Raw genomic sequence first — 20,316 nt, 5'->3', positions numbered from 1 at the left:
GCAGGCAAGGCCCTCGCGAGGCAAGCATCAACATGCGTCCTTCATAAGAGTCCTCAATATGAAATGTCTGGTTTACTCAATATGACTCAAAGATGGCCCTTTTACTTGATGATAGGTCAAGCATCTAGCAAAACAACAAAGGTTATATGCAAAGCCTATCAAAGGCTGAACATTGTACCTTTGATGATCTATTGTAAAACCTAACACTGTTTGCACTTTGGATGCCTCTTACGACCACAATCTAGTAACATGTCCAATTTGGTATTGAGCGCACTTTGGATACACCATGCATGACAAAACATAGAGATTATGCGATAGCGTGTCAATTTTGACATCAATTACACTTTAGATGCCTTTATGGATGCTTATCTAGTGGTGTTATAGTAGCGTGTGCAACCTCGTATCAGTTACTAACATTGACTGTTTGCTTATATCTGAATTAGGTTGCGGCGATTTCACGTAAAGTTTGCAATAGTTGTTGCATATGATGCCTTGTTACCATTATGGGGGTGTTTGGTTCGAGGGCGAAGTTGGATTGGCTAGTAATATCCCCTGCCACCTGGTTAGGGATAACCACATTTGCTTGTTTGGTTGAATGGGATTGGTTGTGTTGGATAGCCAAATTTTGTTGTTTGGACGGAAGGATAGAAGTGGATATATTCTTATAATGACACACTTTTTTATGGAATTGTGAAAAAAATTATGCATTTTTTTCAAATCAGCTCATTATACAATCGTTCTGCCCATTCCATTACAGCAAACTTTGTTCCTTAAGTTAGAAAAAAATCTTTCACCTTAATGACGCTGGAACCCAACTGAACGCTATGCCGAAATTCTCGGTGGATCTAGAATCCAATGTTAATATTGTAGGGGCTATAGTAGTGTTGGTTTTTACACCATCTATCAAACATACATCAAAGGGGAACGCCAGCATCAAACACACGCACCCCTGGATGAACACACACCAGTAGTGTATGGCATGGATGAACACACATCAGTAGTCTATATTCCTGAAATAATGTTGTTCACTGTCGAAATCAAACATATGCGTCAAATCGGGACTGCCTTGCTGATCTATTCGTCAGCTCGGTGCTCCTCCGTTCTAGCTGCAGAGAAAGGGAAAGATGCATCAGATATCTGGTACAAAGAGGGATCGAGCTACACTGTCCGTATGGGTATGATATAGAGAGCTGCCGGCACCGACGTAACCCGCCGCTGGCACGTCCGTTCTCCGGCTCCCTGATGCCCCCGTTCCCCACCGCCAGCGCTCACTTCCATAGCGTCGGGTGGGCTCCAAGATTGGTGGAAGAGCATAGGGGAAGTCAGAGTCTCTGAGAAAGGGCTAGACAGAAATGGCGAGAGATAGAGAACGAGGAGGAGGAGGAGGAGGAGAAGGAGGATGGGATGCTTCTCGTCCGCCGCCGCTTTGATGTGGAATCGCTGCCACTGTCGTCGAAGTAGAAAAAAGGGAGGAAAATGCTTCGGCGCGGTGGGTGGCTACCCTCGTCCGTCAGTTTCTCGCGGCTATCGGTAGCCAAGTTTTCGGTGGAATATTCGCTATGTCGGGTTATCCCCAGCCATCGCATCCTTCCTTCCAAACATATGGCATCCCCTAAAAATCTGGCTATCCTTATCCCACTGAGGGATAGCCTCAGAACCAAACGCCACCTATATGTATATAGACAATTGTGCAAAAAACTTAACATGTGTTGTTAACATTTGTTGCGGCCTTATCAGGGTATGCATGATGCGGTGGTTTCGTGTAAAATCCATGTCGCCTATTGCGCATAGGGCGTTAGGTTATCATCATACAATTGTGGATAAACCCTCACATCAGTTACTAACATTCATTGTTGCTTTTGTCTACATACACATGATGCGATGGGTTTCCATAAAACCCGTGTCGGCTATTGCACACAGGATGCCTAGTTCTCATTGCATAAAAAGTTCGCATCAACCTCCCCCCCTCTCCCGTCTCCCAACCCCCACATCCAATTTACTTACATGCAGTCCCTAGTTTATAGATTATTTATTGAAGTCAAATATTTGCACAACTAATAGGTTTAGGATATTATTGGACCCTTCCATTCTAAAATCAAAAGGCCATAAACAAGGAAGATTTTGATGTGTTGTGGCTACGTTGAGTCTTCTACTATTTTCTCCAATGGTTTGCACTTACCGGTCGACATCTACTTTGGTATTAATTCATTCTCAAAACAAAGGATCAAAAATTAAAAACCTCATGGCGTTTTGCTGTGATGAAGAGAATCATTCAATCAACTAAAAAAGAAAAGAAAATGGCAATCAATCAAAAAGTCCCTCCCCAAGACACAAATACATCGTCCAATTATTGGAAGGGCATTCAGTTAGAGTCTCACTATAAACAACACATGGATCAAGCTTCACCGCGAAGAAAAAACATCACACAAATCCGGCAGAAAAACAAACGCTTGCAATTGCTTTAACATCAAGTTGTCCAGATGATTATGGGAGGTTTGAGGGTCGGCGATGAAGATGCCTTATCTTGGTATGGTTGATGCAGTGGTTTAACGTAAAATCTACCCCAACTATTGGACATAGGATGTCAGATTATCATTATACAATTGTGCACAAAACCTCTCTTCCGTTACTAACATTCATTGTCGCCAGAGGTGGAGGACGGAAAAAAATTAAGGTATGGCGAAGTCTTAAGGAAAGAACTTTTTTGATGCAAATTGAAAGAGTCAATACACAATACAAACGGAAAACTAAATACAATGAAAATGTAGCCATGTTTCAATAGAAAAACAACTTAAAACATACCTATAATCAAGCTTTCAATGGCTACATTTTAAGTTGTTTATAGGTATGTTTTAAGGTATAAAACATACCTATTGAAAACTAATACGATTTTGTTTTGCTCAGAATTAAGGTATGGCGGCTGCCATACCCTGCCCACCGAAGGCCTCCGCCAGTGATTGTCGCATGATGTGATGATTTCGTGTAAAACTTGTGTGCCTAGTACATATAGTGTGCAATAAAAGTTTGCATCACCCCCCATCCGATTTACATGCCGCCCTCAGTTTGCATATTATCCCTTGAAGATAAATTATGGGCACAATCAATAGGTTTTCTCACTCTAAAATCAGAAGGCTATAAACAAAGAAGACTTCGGCATGTTTCGCATCGAGTCTTCTACTTATCCATTATAAAACTACACACCAATGGTTTGCACTTAGCGGTCGACATCAACTTTGGTATTAACTCATTCTCAATATAAAGGATCAAATTTTACAGATCTCATCTCGGTTTCGTTGTGATCAATACAATAAATCATCAACTCAAAAAAGAAAAAAAAAGACAATCAATCAAAAAGTCACCCCCAGGACACAGATACATCCTCCAATTATTGAAAGGGCAATCAGTTAGAGTATCACTTTAAACAACACATGCATCAAGCTTCTCCACGAAGAAGAAACCGCACACAAATCCGGCAGAAAAACAGCCGCTTGCAATTGCTTTAACATCAAGTTGTCGCCTTTTTTTTATTTGCTTACCAGCTGTCACATAGGGGCCAATCAATGTGCGTGTCCCGTAGCTCCGCCAGCCTTCTATTTATGCCCTCTCCCATGGACGGAGAGAGGCATCCAGAACCAGAAGCAAAGCTCACACAAAGTCACAAGAATGATGAACCCAAAGAGCCGTGTCCAAGAGTGGGAGGCCGACCACGTCGAGCTCATCCCGGGGATGCCCGACGACGTCGCCGTCGACTGCCTGGCGCGCGTCCCGCACGGGTCCTACCGCTCGATGCGCCGCGTGTGCCGCGGCTGGCGGAGCGCCGCCGCCGCCCCGGAGTTCGCCCTGGCGCGCGCCGAGGCCGGAGCCAACGAGGATCTGGTCTTTCTCATGCAGTTTGGTAACCCGGTGGCCGGGGACGACGGGGCGCCCGAGAACGCCCCGGCGTACGGCGTGGCCGTGTACAACGTCACCACCGGGGAGTGGCACCGCGAGAGCTCCGCCCCGCCGGTGCCGATGTTCGCCCAGTGCGCGGCCGTGGGCACCCGCGTCGCCGTGATGGGCGGCTGGGACCCCAAGACCTTCGAGCCCGTGGCGGACGTCAACGTGCTGGACGCCGCCACCGGCGTCTGGCGCCGCGGCGCGCCGATGCGGTCCGCGCGCTCCTTCTTCGCCTGCGCCGAGGCGGGCGGCAAGATCTATGTCGCCGGCGGGCACGACAAGCTCAAGAACGCGCTCAAGACGGCGGAGGCGTACGACGCTGAGGCCGACGGCTGGGACCCGCTGCCGGACATGTCGGAGGAGCGCGACGAGTGCGACGGCATGGCCACCGTCGCCGGCGACCGGTTCCTCGCCGTGAGCGGGTACCGCACGGGGCGCCAGGGAGGGTTCGAGCGGGACGCCGAGTGGTTCGATCCGGCGACCCGCGAGTGGCGCCGCCTGGAGCGCGTGCGCGCCCCGCCGTCGGCGGCTCACGTGGTGGTGCGCGGCCGCGTGTGGTGCATCGAGGGCACGGCCGTGATGGAGTGGCGCGGGGAGCGCCGGGGCTGGCTCGAGGTGGGCCCTTACCCGCCTGGTCTCAAGGCCGGCACGGCGCGCGCGGTCGCCGTCGGCGGCGGCGAGCGCGTGGTGGTCACCGGCGCCATCGAGTCCGAGGGAGGCGGCGGCGGGCACGCGCTGTGGGTATTCGACGTCAAGTCCAAGAACTGGACCGTGGTGCGCCCTCCGCCGCAGTTCGCCGGCTTCGTCTTCTCCCTGGCCTCCGTCCGCGTGTGATGAGAACCCTCCCCGGCGCCGCTCCCGACCAAGAAGACTACTACTACTACTAGCGAGTATGTATGCATGTTCTTGAGTTGCAGTGCTTCTGCCATTGATGTATCTGAGATCCGCGATCTCATCGCCTGAGATCTGCGCATCCCGGATGCAATCAACAAAAAAGAACAAAAAAAGCATGAGGCATCATCGCCAAGAAGAAAACAACAAAAATATCTAGAGGATTGTAGGTTGTCAGATCTGTGTGCTCTAGTCACCATGGTTGTAAACTCTCTCCTCTTTTGCTGTTGAGACAGTCTGCCATTTCTGTTGTTGAGACAGCGTGGTGTTTTGGTTCTATGATATTAGCAATGAGTCGCTGTACATATTATTGTGAGTTGGAAGATCATGTCATATGGCTTCTCCATCTTCTGTCTTAGATCCAGTTCTGCTGCAGCTCACAGAGGCTGGTACGCCATCTCAAATGTCCATCCGTTTCGCGGCTGAAGAACACACCTCGATGTCGATGCCGGTGGCTCGCCGCCGTCGAGCAATCATCTTTACGTTTCTTTCCACACAATTTTCAGTTTTCATACTATCTCGCGTCCTATTCAATTGGTGCTCGCCGCCGCCCCGGCCGCTGAACCCGAAGAGGAGCTGACCTTGCCAGCCGATTCTTTCTATAATTAATATAATCGCTAGGTGAGGCCTCTCACTCCACGCAACAGCAAACCGGCCGGCCATCCGTCCCAACGTCGCCATCCAAGGATAGGAATGAGTGGAGATGAGGTCGCCACCGATTATGGCGTCCGTGCTTGGCCCACGGTTTTGGACCGCACGGACGGCCCTCCACTGTAGCGGCTTTTATTATCGGGAGACGCCGCTAGTTTGCTGTTAGCTGCATCCATCCATCCATCTTCTTGGCATGGGCGACGTGAAATTTGCATGGGACGCACGGATATATCGTGCCATGCTGCGCAATCCCAATGAAATCGATTGCGAGCACGATCGGTTCTTCTTCTCTTCTGTGCTGTTGGGAGGACAATCACCACATTCCCAGTGAAACTGCCAGCTTCATGTATGTTTTCTTCAGGTTTGGATTGGTTTTCTTCATCAAGTTTGGACTGCTTACCACGAGTGCCGCCTGGTAGCTTGATGTATGTAACCCCTGCTAGTATAACATTACACTCCTTGTTGACAATGAATGAGGTTCTTTTCTTTCTTTACAACGGGACGCAGGCCAAAGGAGGATGACAGGCATGATGGCGTCCGTGTTTTGTTGCTTCTTGATGCAGACAAGCTTTGTGGCGTCCGGGAAACTAACACTGCTAGTGGCTGCTCTGCGACCTGGATCCTTTCGTGAAAGCTCCAGAGAACATCCATGTGTTCGCTCTTGCGCGTCAACACATGTTTCTTTTTTTAAACGGAGGTAAAATAATTTTTCATTCATGAATTAAAGAGAGGAATACAGTTTAGGGTGTGTCTAGGTCTTGTCTAGATGTGACATAGCTATGTCACATCTAAGTATATCATCACCTGTTTATGCATTTTATTTGGGTTTATTTATTTTTCAATTGTCCATCGCTTAGGCCTTGTTTTATTTTTATTTTTCGCGAGCGCTGAAAAGAGGGTTGCCCATAGCACACTCACATGGGTCAGGCCCAACGCACCTCCCATCACTCTATGGCCGTGATATACTCCATACGATTTGCCCCCCCCCCCTTTTTTTCTGTTTTCCTTTTCTGTTTCAGGTTTACTTTTTCTTCTGGTTCCCTTTTGGTTTTTTTACCTTTTTTTTTTTACTTTTTTGTATTACAAACATAATTCTAATATATGTTGAATATTTTTCAAATACACACTGGACATTCTTTCATAAACGGTCATTTTCTTTTTCCAAACACACACTGAACAATTTTCTAATATATGGTGACGTTTTTCCAAATGAACATTGAACTAATACTTAATATATGATGAACTTTTAGTTTACATTGAAGTTTTTTTCTATGTATGTGTAACTTCTATTAAATATATATGGTGAAACTTTTAGAAATGCAAATTGAACATATTTAAAATGTAGGCTGAACACTTCCAAAAATAAAATAAATGATAGAAGAGAAAAATAAAAATACTGGTAAAAAACCAGAAAATGTTCATATATTAAAAAATGTTTTTTTGAAAAAAAATCCATGAACTTTACAATTGTTCATGAATTTGAAACATATTGCAGTAAATTCAAAAAATGTTTACTAATTCGACAAATGTGCACATATTTGAAAAATGTTAAATGTTTATAAATTCCCAAAGATGTTGGTGAATTGAAAATAAATTCACGTATTTAAAAAATGTTCACAGGTTCCAAAAATGTTCGTGAATTCAAAATATTTTCATGACAAATTCAAAAATATAAAATATACATGTTTGGATGACACCAAATTTGAATGTTTAGGATTGCGAAATAGAAAATCAAAAATATAGTGACAGAGAGCAAAGGAGAAACAAGAAAACCATATTATTTTGTTTTTTAGTCAACTATAAATTTTAAGTTTTTTCTTTTTCTTGGAGAGAACCAAAATACCATACATATTTAATTAAAATTTCACAGTAGGAGGTTCTCCTATTGTTTCTGGTAAAAAAAACATACATATGTGTAGTTTTGTTTGGAACTGAATAAGAAGAAAAAAACAATTAGCTAGTTTGTTTGGTCAAGTAGAAAGATGGATATCTTATGTTGTCTTGGTGAAAAAAAAAAATCAAGGCGAGTTACGAGTCAAGGATGCACTTGCAAGTCAGGTAAAAAAAGGGGTTCGACCCAGTTGCAAGTTGACGGTGACTTTGCAACTAAGGCAAAAAAATGGTTGGACCTAGTTACGAGTCGATGGTGGACTTGCAACTGGGACAAAGAAAACTTTGGGCCTAGTTATGAGTCAAGGGTGGACTTGCAACTGAGGCAGAAAAATAGGAGACGAGCTTGGTTGCGAATCGAGAATAAACTTGCAACTAAGGCAATAAAAGGGCCAGGCCAGATGGAGCCAAGTTGCCAATCGATTGTGAACCTGCAACCGAGACAAAAACTTTCGGGTCAATTTTGAGTCAAGGGTGGACTTGCAATTGAGGCAGAAAAAATGGGTCATGCTCAGTAGCGAGTCGAGAGGAAACTTGCAACTGAGGCAAACAAAGGGTTGGGTTCAGATTGAGGCTAGTTGCGAGTCGATGATAGACTCACAACTAGGACAAGAAAACTTCACGCCGAGTTGCAAGTCGAGGGTGTACTTGCAACTGGGAGAAAAATTGACCAGGCCCTCCATTGCGTATCAAGACTAGAGTTGCAATACATACAAAAATGGGCCAGGCCCCCAATTGCGTATCGAGGATGAAGTAGCAACCGTGACAAAATTGATCGGTCCCCAGTTGCGTTTCAAGGGTAGACTTGCAACTAGGGAAAAACAACGGGGCCCCCAATTGCATGTTGGGGGTGGAGTTGCAGTTGGGACAAAGAAAATGGTGGGGCCCTAGTTACATGTCAGGGTGTGGATTTGCAACTGGGACAAAAACATGGGTCAGACCAATAAAGGGATGGTCCAATTGCATGCCGGGGTGGAGTTACAACCGGGACAAATTGGTCGGCCTCCAATTGCGTGTCGAGGGTGGACTTGCAAATGGGACAATATGGTCAAGCTCAGTTCCGTACGAGAGTGGGCTTAAAACTGGAATGAAAAAGGTGGCCCCTCGATTGCTCGTCGAAGGTGGGGTTGCAACTGGGAAAAAATGGGTCACCCCCTCCCCCACCCCTAGTTGACTGAAGGAAATATGCCCTAGAGTCAATAATAAAGTTGTTATTTATATTTCCTTATATCATGATGAATGTTTATTATTCATGCTAGAATTGTATTAATCGGAAACTTAGTACATGTGTGAATACATAGACAAAACAGAGTGTCACTAGTATGCCTCTACTTGACTAGCTCGTTAATCAAAGATGGTTAAGTTTCCTAGCCATAGACATGAGTTGTCATTTGATGAACGTGATCACATCATTAGAGAATGATGTGATTGACTTGACCCATTCGTTAGCTTAGCACTATGACCGTTTAGTTTATTGCTATTGCTTTCTTCATAACTTATACATGTCCCTATGACTATGAGATTACGCAACTCCCGAATACCGGAGGAACACTTAGTGTGCTATCAAACATCACAGCGTAACTGGGTGATTATAAAGATGCTCTACAGGTGTCTCCAATGGTGTTTTTTTTGAGTTGGCATAGATCGAGATTAGGATTTGTCACTCCGATTGTCGGAGAGGTATCTCTGGGCCCTCTCGGTAATGCACATAATTATAATCCTTGCAAGCAATGTGACTAATGAGTTAGTTGTGGGATGTTGCATTACGGAACGAGTAAAGAGACGTGCCGGTAACGAGATTGAACCAGGTATGATGATACTGACGATCGAATCTCGGGCAAGTAACATACCGATGACAAAGGGAACAACGTATGTTGTTATGCGGTTTGACCGATAAAGATCTTCGTAGAATATGTAGGAACCAATATGAGCATCCAGGTTCCGCTATTGGTTATTGACCGGAGATGAGTCTCGGTCATGTCTACATAGTTCTCGAACCCGTAGGGTCCGCACGCTTAACGTTCGATGATGATATGTATTATGAGTTATGTGATTTGATGTACCGAAGATAGTTCGGAGTCCTGGATGTGATCACGGACATGACGAGGAGTCTCGAAATGGCCGAGACATAAATATTGATATATTGGAAGGCTATGTTTGGACACCGGAAAGGTTTCGGATAGGTTCGGGCATTTTCCGGAGTACCGGGGGGTTACCGGAACGCCCCCGGGGAGTTAATGGGCCTTAATGGGCCATGGTGGGAGAGAGGAGGAGCCGGCCAAGTGGGAGGCGTGCGCCCTCCAAGCCCAATCCGAATTTGGAGGGGGCCGGCCCCCCTTTCCTTCTCTCCCTCTCCCTCTTCCTTCTTCTCCTACTCCAACTAGGGAAGGGGGGAAACCTACTCCTACTAGGAGTAGGAATCCCCCCTTAGGGCGCGCCATAGGAGGCTGACCCTCCCCTCCTCCACTCCTTTATATACGGGGAGGGGGCACCCCATAGACACAGAAGTTGTTCTCTTAGCCGTGTGCGGTGCCCCCCTCCACAGATTTCCACCTCGGTCATATCGTTGTAGTGCTTAGGCAAAGCCCTGCGTTGGTAACTTCATCATCACCGTCAACACGCCATCGTGCCGACGAAACTCTCCCTCGGCCTCATCTGGATCTAGACTTCGAGGGACATAACCGAGCTGAACGTGTGCAGATCGCGGAGGTGCCTTGCGGTCGATACTTGATCGGTTGGATCGCGAAGACATTCGACTACATCAACCGCGTTACTTAACGCTTCCGCTTTCGGTCTATGAGGGTACATGGACACACTCTCCCCCCTCGTTGCTATTCATCTCTAGATAGATCTTGCGTGATCGTAGGAATTTTTTTGAAATACTACGTTCCCGCAACAGTGGCATCCGAGCCAGGTCTATGCATAGATGTTATATGCACGAGTAGAACACAAAGACTTGTTGGCGATAATAGTCATACTTTGATTCGGCGGTATTGTTGGATGAAGCGTCCTAGACCGACATTACATGACCGCGTTCATGAGACTGGTTCTATCGCCGTGCTTCGCACACAGGTGGCTAGTGGGTGTCTGTTTCTCCAACTTTAGTTGAATCGAGTGTGACTACGCCCGGTCCTTGTTGAAGGTTAAAACAACAAACTTGACAAAAAAACCATTGTGATTTTTGTTGTGCAGGTAAGAATGATTCTTGCTAAGCTCGTAGCAGCCACGTAAAACTTGCAACAACAAAGTAGAGGACGTCTAACTTGTTTTTGCAGGGCATGTTGTGATGTGATATGGTCAAGATGTGATTATATAAATTCTTGTATGAGATGATCATGTTTTGTAACATAGTTATCGGCAACTAGCAGGAGCCATATGGTTGTCGCTTGATTGTACGAAATGCAATCGCCATGTAATTGCTTTACTTTATCACTAAGCGGTAGCGATAGTCGTGGAAGCAATAGTTGGCGAGAGACAACGATGCTTCGATGGAGATCAAGGTGTCAAGCCGGTGACGATGGTGATCATGACGGTGCTTTGGAGATGGAGATCAAAGGCACAAGATGATGATGGCCATATCATATCACTTATATTGATTGCATGTGATGTTTATCCTTTATGCATCTTATTTTTCTTAGTACGGCGGTAGCATTATAAGATGATCTCTCACTAAATTTCAAGGTACAGGTGTTCTCCCTGAGTATGCACCATTGCTACAGTTCGTCGTGCCGAGACACCACACGATGATCGAGTGTGATAAGCTCTATGTTCACATACAATGGGTGCAAGCCAGTTTTGCACACGCAAAATACTCGGGTTAAACTTGACGAGCCTAGCATATGCAGATATGGCCTCGTAACACTAAGACCAAAAGGTCGAGCGTGAATCATATAGTAGATATGATCAACATAGTGATGTTCACCATTGAAAAGTACTCCATCTCACGTGATGATCGGACATGGTTTAGTTGATATGGATCACATGATAACTTAGATGATTAGAGGGATGTCTACCTAAGTGGGAGTTCTTATGTAATATGATTAATTGAACTTTAATTTATCATGAACTTCGTGCTGATAGTATTTAATGGCCCGTGCTGTTGTTCCGTTGAATTTTAACGCGTTCCTAGAGAAAGCTATGTTGAAAGATGATGGTGGAAACTACATGGACTGGGTCCATAACTTGAGGATTATCCTCATTGCTGCACAGAAGAATTACGTCCTGGAAGCACCGCTAGGTGCCAAACCCACTGCAGGAGCAACGCCAGATGTTATGAACACCTGGCAGGGCAAAGCTGATGACTACTCGATAGTTCTGTGTGCCATGCTTTACGGCTTAGAACGGGGACTTCAACGACGTTTTGAACGTCATGGAGCATATGAGATGTTCTAGGGGTTGAAGTTAATATTTCAAGCAAATGCCTAGATTGAGAGATATGAAGTCTCCAATAAGTTCGAGCTGCAAAATGGAGGAGAATAGTTCTGTCAGTGAACATATACTCAGAATGTCTGGGTACCACAATCACTTGACTCAGCTAGGAGTTAATCTTCCGGTTGATAGTGTCATTGATAGAGTTCTTCAATCACTGCCACCAAGCTTCAAAAGCTTCGTGATGAACTATAATATGCAAGGGATGGATAAGTCTATTCCTGAGCTCTTCGCAATGCTGAAGGCTGCGGAGGTAGAAATTAAGAAGGAGCATCAGGTGTTGATGGTCAACAAGACCACCAGTTTCAAGAAGGAGGGCAAAGGGAAGAAGGGGAACTTCAAAAAGAACGGCAAGCAAGTTGCTGCTCAAGTGAAGAAGCCCAAGTCTGGACCTAAGCCTGAGACTGAGTGCTTCTACTGCAAAGGGACTGGTCACTGGAAGCAGAACTGCCCCTAGTATTTGGTGGAAAAGAAGGATGGCAAAGTGAAAGGTATATTTGATATACATGTTATTGATGTGTACTTACTAATGCTCGCAGTAGCGCCTGGGTATTTGATACTGGTTCTGTTGCTAATATTTGCAACTTGAAACAGAGGCTACGGATTAAGCGAAGATTGGCTAAGGACGAGGTGACGATGCGCGTGGGAAATGGTTCCAAAGTCGATGTGATCGCCGTCGGCACGCTACCTCTACATCTACCTTCGGGATTAGTTTTAGACCTGAATAATTGTTATTTGGTGCCAATGTTAAGCATGAACATTATATCTGGATCTTGTTTGATGCGAGACGGTTATTCATTTAAATCAGAGAACAATGGTTGTTCTATTTATATGAGTAATATCTTTTATGGTCATGCACCCTTGATGAGTGGTCTATTTTTGCTAAGTCTTGATAGTAGTGATACACATATTCATAGTATTGAAGCCAAAAGATATAAGTTTAATAATGATAGTGCAACTTATTTGTGGCACTGCCGTTTAGGTCATATTGGTGTAAAGCGGATGAAGAAACTCCATGCTGATAGGCTTTTGGAATCACTTGATTATGAATCACTCGATGCTTGCGAACCATGCCTCATGGGCAAGATGACTAAAACTCCGTTCTCCGGAACAATGGAGCGAGCAACAGACTTGTTGGAAATAATACATACTGATGTATGTGGTCCGATGAGTGTTGACGCTCGCGGCGGGTATCGTTATTTTCTGACCTTCCCAGATGATTTGAGCAGATATGGTTATAACTACTTGATGAAACATAAGTCTGAAACATTCGAAAAGTTCAAAGAATTTCAGAGTGAAGTGGAAAATCATCGTAACAAGAAAATAAAATTTCTACGATCTGATCGTGGAGGAGAATATTTGAGTTATGAGTTTGGTCTTCATTTGAAACAATGCGGAATAATTTCGCAACTCACGCCACCTGGAACACCACAACGTAATGGTGTGTCTGAACGTCGTAATCATACTTTATTAGATATGGTGCGATCTATGATGTCTCTTACTGATTTACCGCTATCGTTTTGGGGTTATGCTTTAGAGATGACTGCATTCACATTAAATAGGGCACCATCTAAATCCGTTGAGACGGCACCTTATGAACTTTGGTTTGGCAAGAAACCCAAGTTGTCATTTCTTAAAGTTTGGAGTTGTGATGCTTATGTGAAAAAGCTTCAACCTGATAAGCTCGAACACAAATCAGAGAAATGTGTCTTCAAAGGATACCCAAAGGAGACTATTGGTTACACCTTCTACCACAGATCCGAAGGCAAGATATTTGTTGCTAAGAATGGATCCTTTCTAGAGAAGGAGTTTCTCTCGAAAGAAGTGAGTGGGAGGAAAGTAGAACTTGATGAGGTAACTATACCTGCTCCCATATGGGAAAGTAGTTCATCACAGAAATCAGTTCCAGTGGTTCCTACACCAGTGAGTGAGGAAGCTAATGATGATGATCATGAAACTTCTGATCAAGTTACTACTAAACTTTGTAGGTCAAGCAGAGTAAGATCCGCACCAGGGTGGTATGGTAATCCTGTTTTGCAAGTCATGTTACTTGACCATGATGAACCTACGAACTATGAGGAAGTGATGATGAGCCCAAATTTCGCGAACTGGCTTGAGGCCATGAAATCTGAGATGTGATCCATGTATGAGAACAAAGTGTGAACTTTGGTTCACTTGCCCGATGATCGGCAAGTGAGGGAGTCCTGGATTAGGGGGTGTTCGGGTAGCCGGACTATACCTTCAGCCGGACTCCAGGACTATGAAGATACAAGATTGAAGACTTCGTCCCGTGTCCGGATGGGACTTTCCTTGGCGTGGAAGGCAAGCTTGGCGATGCAGATATTCAAGATCTCCTACCCTTGCAACCGACTTTGTGTAACCCTAACCCTGTCCGGTGTCTATATAAACCGGAGGGTTTTAGTCCGTAGGACAACTTCATATACAACAATCATACCATAGGCTAGATTTTAGGGTTTAGCCTCCTTGATCTCGTGGTAGATCTACTCTTGTACTACCCATATCATCAATATTAATCAAGCAGGACGTAGGGTTTTACCTCCATCAAGAGGGCCCGAACCTGGGTAAAACATCGTGTTCCTTGCCTCCTATTACCATCCGGCTTAGACGCATAGTTCGGGACCCCCTACCCGAGATCCACCGGTTTTGAAACCGACATTAATGCTTTCATTGAGAGTTCCTCTGTGTCGTCGCTTTTAGGCCCGATGGCTCATTCGATCATCAACAACGATGTAGTACAGGGTGAGACTTTTCTCCGCGGACAGATCTTCGTCTTCGGCGGCTTCGCACTGCGGGCCAATTCACTTGGCCACCTTGAGCAGATCGAAAGCTACGCCCCTGGCCATCAGGTCAGGTTTGGAAGCCTAAACTACACGGCTGACATCCGCGGGGACTTGATCTTCAACGAATTCGAGGCACAGCCAAGCGCGCCACACTGTCTCGATGGGCATGATATAGCTCTGCCGCCGAACAGCGCCTTGGAGGCCGCACACGCATCGGTTCCGACCATTGATTCGGAGCCTACTGCACCGATCGAGGATCAGCGGTTGGACGCTGCCTCAGGGGCTGCGATCTCAGAGGCGATCGAGCCGAACTCCAGCCCCGCACTCCGCATGGCCCGTGACTCCGAGGAGCCGGATTCTTCTCCGAACTCCGAGCCCCCCACGCCCCTGCCGATCGAATCCGATTGGGCGCCGATAATGGAGTTCACCGCCGCAGACATCTTTCAGCACTCGCCCTTAGGCGACATCCTGAATTCTCTAAAGTCTCTCTCTTTACCAGGAGAGCCCTAGCCGGACTACGGTCAGCAAGGTTGGGATACAGACGATGAAGAAATTCAAAACCCACCCACCACCCACTTGGTAGCCACTGTCGACGACTTAACCGACATGCTTGACTTTGACTCCAAAGACATCGACGGCATGGACGATGATGCAGGAGACGAACAAGAACCAGCACCTGTAGGGCGCTGGAAGGCCACCTCGTCATATGACATATATATGGTGGACACTCCAAAGGATGGAGATGGCGATGGAACAGTGGGGGACGATACCTCTAAGAAACAGCCCAAGCGCCGGCGTCAGCGGCGCCGCTCTAAATCCCGCCAAAGCAAAAACGGTGATTCCGGCACGGGAGATAATACTACTCCGGATAGCGCCGAAGAACACCCCCTCCAGCAAGATTCAGCACAGGAGGACAGAGAAGCCAGCCCTCATGAGAGGGCGGCGGACCAAGAGGTTGAGGATGATAATTATACGCATCCCTCCGAAGATGAGGCAAGCCTCGACGACGACGAGTTCGTCGTGCCAGAGGATCTCGCCGAACAAGAGCGTTTTAAACGCAGGCTTATGGCCACGGCAAGCAGCCTCAAGAAAAAGCAGCAAAAGCTTAGAGCTGATCAGGATTTGCTAGCTGACAGATGGACTGAAGTCCTTGCGGCCGAAGAGTATGAACTCGAACGCCCCTCCAAGAGTTACCCAAAGCGCAGGCTGCTACCCCGACTAGAGGAGGAAGCACCTACATCACCAGCGCATGACATGGCCGACCGGCCACCTCGTGGCCGCGAGAGAGAGGCCTCTTGGCCCTCCGCTCAAGCCATGCTCCGATGCCGCGTCAAGCATACTAAGGCACGGGAAAATGCGCCCGACCTGCACGACATACTGGAGGACAAGGCAAGGCAGACAAGATCGATCTACGGATCGTGCAAGCGCCCCACGGCACGTGACGGTGATCGTCACTCCGGATGCAATAAATCCGGCCGGGCCGAACTCAACAGACAAAGCTCCTTCGAGCTGCGTCATGATATAGCCCAATACAGAGGTGCCGCACACCCACTATGCTTCACAGATGAAGTAATGGATCATAAAATCCCCGAGGGCTTCAAACCCGTAAACATCGAATCATACGATGGCACAACAGATCCTGCGGTATGGATCAAGGATTATCTCCTTCATATCCACATGGCCCGCGGTGATGATCTACACGCCATCAAATACCTCCCACTCAAACTTAAGGGACCGGCCCGGCATTGGCTTAACAGCTTGCCAGCAGACTCAATCGGTTCTTGGGAGGACCTGGAAGCCGCATTCCTTGACAATTTCCAGGGCACTTATATGCGACCACCGGACGCCGATGACCTAAGCCACATAATTCAGCAGCCATAGGAACCGGCCAGGCAATTCTGGACACGGTTCCTAACAAAGAAAAACCAGATAGTCGACTGTCCAGACGCAGAGGCCTTAGCGGCCTTCAAGCATAATATCCGTGACGAGTGTCTTGCCCGGCACCTGGGACAGGAAAAGCCGAAATCTATGGCAGCCCTCACGACACTCATGACCCGCTTTTGCGCGGGAGAAGACAGCTGGCTAGCTCGCAGCAACAATTTAACCAAGAACCCTGGTAATTCGAATACCAAGGACAAAAGCGACAGGTCGCGTCGGAACAAACAAAAGCGCCGCGTTAACAGCGACAACAACGAGGATACGGCAGTTAATGCCGGATTCCGAGGCTACAAATCTGGTCAACGGAAAAAGCCATTCAAAAGAAATACTCAGGTCCCGTCCAGTTTGGACCAAATACTCGACCGCTTGTGCCAGATACATGGCACCCCCGAAAAGCCAGCCAATCACACCAACAGGGACTGTTGGGTGTTTAAGCAGGCAGGCAAGTTAAGAGCCGAAAACAAAGACAAGGGGCTGCATAGAGACGACGAGGAGGAGCCCAGGCCGCCGAACAATAGTGGACAGAAGGGATTTCCCCCGCAAGTGTGGACGGTGAACATGATATACGCAACCCACATCCCCAAGAGGGAGCGGAAGCGTGCGTTACGGGATGTATATGCGATAGAGCCACTCGCCCCAAAGTTCAACCCATGGTCCTCCTGCCCGATCACCTTTGATCGAAGGGACCACCCCACTAGCATCCGCCACGGTGGCTTCGCGCATTGGTTCTAGACCCAATCATTGACGGATTTCATCTCACAAGAGTCCTCATGGACGGCGGCAGCAGCCTGAACCTGCTTTACCAGGATACAGTGCGAAAAATGGGCATAGATCCCTCGAGGATCAAGCCCACCAAAACAACCTTTAAAGGGGTCATACCAGGTGTAGAAGCCAACTGTACAGGCTCAGTCACACTGGAAGTGGTCTTCGGATCTCCGGATAACTTCCGAAGCGAGGAGTTAATCTTCGACATAGTCCCGTTCCGTAGTGGCTATCACGCACTGCTCGGGCGAACCGCATTCGCAAAATTCAACGCGGTACCGCACTATGCATACCTCAAGCTCAAGATGCCAGGCCCTAGAGGAGTAATCATGGTCAATGGAAACACCGAACGCTCCCTCCGAACGGAGGAGCACACGGCAGCGCTCGCAGCAGAAGTACAAAGTAGCCTCTCTAGGCAGTTCTCCAGTTCAGCCTTCAAAAAGCCGGACACTGTCAAGCGCGCCTGAAGTACCCTACAACAAGCCCGCCCGGCACGTTCTGAGCTAGCGTAGCAATGCGGCCCCAACCCTAGCCCTCGCGATATAGCGAAACCAGTGCTTCGCGTACATAACTACACTCTTGAAATACCATGGGCACAGGGGAAGGGGCACTATCATGGCACGCCCGAAATACGGCTTAAACCGCACCAGGGGCTGCCGGATTCCTTTTTTTTTTTTCTTTTTTTCTCTTACTCTCAGGACTCCATACTTCGGATGACCCGTTCGGCAATTCAACTGCCGCACAAACGATGCAAGATCCAGGAAAGCAGACAAGCCACGCCGCATTATGGAACTCCCAGGTGGTCTCTATTGCAAGCAGTATACCTATTTTTTAATACAATTCCGCGGCCTGCCCCTGGCCAGGACATGTTAAATAGTCCAATTTCTTTTGCTTATCGCACTATTTGTATCGTTCCGCTTTCATAGCAGCCTTTCTATAAACAATGCATAGCTTTTTGTCTATTTTTTGCATTATCCTATTTATATATATATATATATGTTTATCAATAACATGTTGCATCCGTACACTGTGGTACGGCAAAAATATGCCAGGGGCTTCAGTACCCATCAATATGGCGTGAGAAGTCCGTACACTTTCACAAGTGCGGCACCCCGAACTTATAGCACTATATGCATCGGCTCCGAATCATGATTTGGGTCAATAGTTGGGTTTGCCCGGCTCCTATGTTTTGGTGCCTTACATTCCGCTATATCGGCTAAGGTAGCACTAGGAGAACTACTGCGATTGTGCCCCAGTTGAGCTAGGCTGAGCACCTCAGTAGAGAAAGCTAAAACTGACTGTCATGATGAGGCGAGAGACCGGTCGCTGTTCGAGAGGTTTTTCGAGTCCTTAAAGACTTATGCCGCTTCGAGCGAGGAACCGGCTTTGTCCGGCCAAGGCGTGGATAGCGCCCCGAACTCGGTCTTCTGAATACTAGGGGCTTCGCCGAAATTTAAAATTATAGAGTTCTATGGCTAAGTGAGAGTGTTCAAGCATTATAGTCCGATTGCCTTGTTCGTTGTGCTGAGCGCCTCCCTCGACGGACCCAATTATGGGAAAAAGAGCGCTCAGGTTTATCCCGAACACCCCAGCACTAGTGGCATGGGGGCAGAAGCCGACGACTGGCCATCTCTCAATTTTTTGATAAACGGCCGCACAGAAAGTAATATTTTAAATTCAAGCATTGCTTAGCGCATATGAACAAGTTTTCAGTGCACAGGATAACACGAGCGACTTCATTCAAAAATTACATCCTTGGTGCATTCATCCGCCATAAGGCGGGCACCGGCCAGAACATCCTTGTAATAGTTCTCGGGCTTGCGATGCTCCTTCCCCGGCGGCGGCCCGTCCCTCACAAGCTTCTCACCGTCCAGCTTACCCCAGTGCACCTTTGCACGGGCAAGGGCCCTACGGGCACCTTCGATGCAGACGGAGCGCTTGATGACCTCGAGCCTTGGACAAGTCTCCACCAGCCGCCGCACCAGTCCGAAGTAGCTCCCAGGCAGGGCCTCTCCAGGCCACATCCGAACTATGAAGCCCTTCAGGGCCTGTTCGGCCGCCTTGTGGAGCTCGACCAGCTGCTTCAGCTGGTCGCTCAAGGGCACAGGGTGTCCGGCCTTAGCGCACTGAGACCAAAACACCTTCTCCGTCGAGCTGCCTTCCTCGGCTCGGTAGAATGCGGCGGCATCGGATACGCCGCGGGGAAGATCTGCGAATGCCCCTGGAGAGCTCCGGATTCGGGTAAGTAACAAGTAGTTTACTTTTATATGTCTGCTTTGCATAGAGAATGCCTTACCCGCCGCTATCTTTTTCACCGCATCCAATTCCTGGAGGGCCTTCTGGGCTTCGGCCTTGGCAGATTTGGCAGTTTTAAGGGCCGCAACAAGCTCGGACGCTCGCGTCTTCGAGTCGAGCTCCAAACTCTCACGTTTTTTCATGAGAGCCTGAAGCTCTTGCTGCACCTCGCCGACCTGCGCATCATATTTCTCCCGCTCGGTGCGCTCCGTGGCCGCTTTCTTCTCGGCCTCGGACAGCGCCTGCTTGAGGGTCGCCACCTCAGTTGTGGCCCCTACAATAAGCAATATACTCCTGTCATTTTTTGCAATTGCGTCTTTGTCGGTGTCAAAACCGGCGGATCTCGGGTAGTGGGTCCCGAACTGTGCGTCTAGGCCGGATGGTAACAGGAGGCAGGGAACACGATGTTTTACCCAGGTTCGGGCCCTCTTGATGGAGGTAAAACCCTACGTCCTGCTTGATTAATATTGATGATATGGGTAGTACAAGAGTAGATCTACCACGAGATCAAGGAGGCTAAACCCTAGAAGCTAGCCTATGGTATGATTGTTGTATATGGAGATGATTGCCTACGGACTACAACCCTCCGGTTTATATAGACATCGGATAGGGTTAGGGTTACATAGAGTCGGTTACAATGGTAGGAGATCTTGAATATCCGCATCACCAAGCTTGCCTTCCACGCCAAGGAAAGTCCCATCCGGACACGGGACGAAGTCTTCAA

The 20,316-nt window shown here is 47.5% G+C and overlaps 1 protein-coding gene across 1 annotated transcript; it reads left to right on the top strand.

Moving 5' to 3' along the window:
- The first annotated feature begins 3,610 nt into the window (after positions 1-3,610).
- LOC125550715 (F-box/kelch-repeat protein At2g44130-like) lies at positions 3,611-5,173 on the top strand. The gene has a single exon (XM_048713785.1). It carries the CDS (start codon positions 3,664-3,666, stop codon positions 4,768-4,770), a length of 1,107 nt encoding a protein of 368 aa, XP_048569742.1. The 5' UTR covers positions 3,611-3,663; the 3' UTR covers positions 4,771-5,173.
- The last annotated feature ends 15,143 nt before the right edge of the window (positions 5,174-20,316 follow it).

Source organism: Triticum urartu, chromosome 4, assembly GCF_003073215.2.
Source record: "Triticum urartu cultivar G1812 chromosome 4, Tu2.1, whole genome shotgun sequence".
In the NCBI taxonomy this organism is placed as follows: domain Eukaryota; kingdom Viridiplantae; phylum Streptophyta; class Magnoliopsida; order Poales; family Poaceae; genus Triticum; species Triticum urartu.
This window is presented reverse-complemented; position numbering and strand designations above follow the sequence as displayed.

Excerpts from the sequence above, each read along its gene's own strand:
- LOC125550715 (XM_048713785.1), top strand. The coding sequence starts at position 3,664 with ATGATGAACCCAAAGAGCCGTGTCCAAGAGTGGGAGGCCGACCACGTC.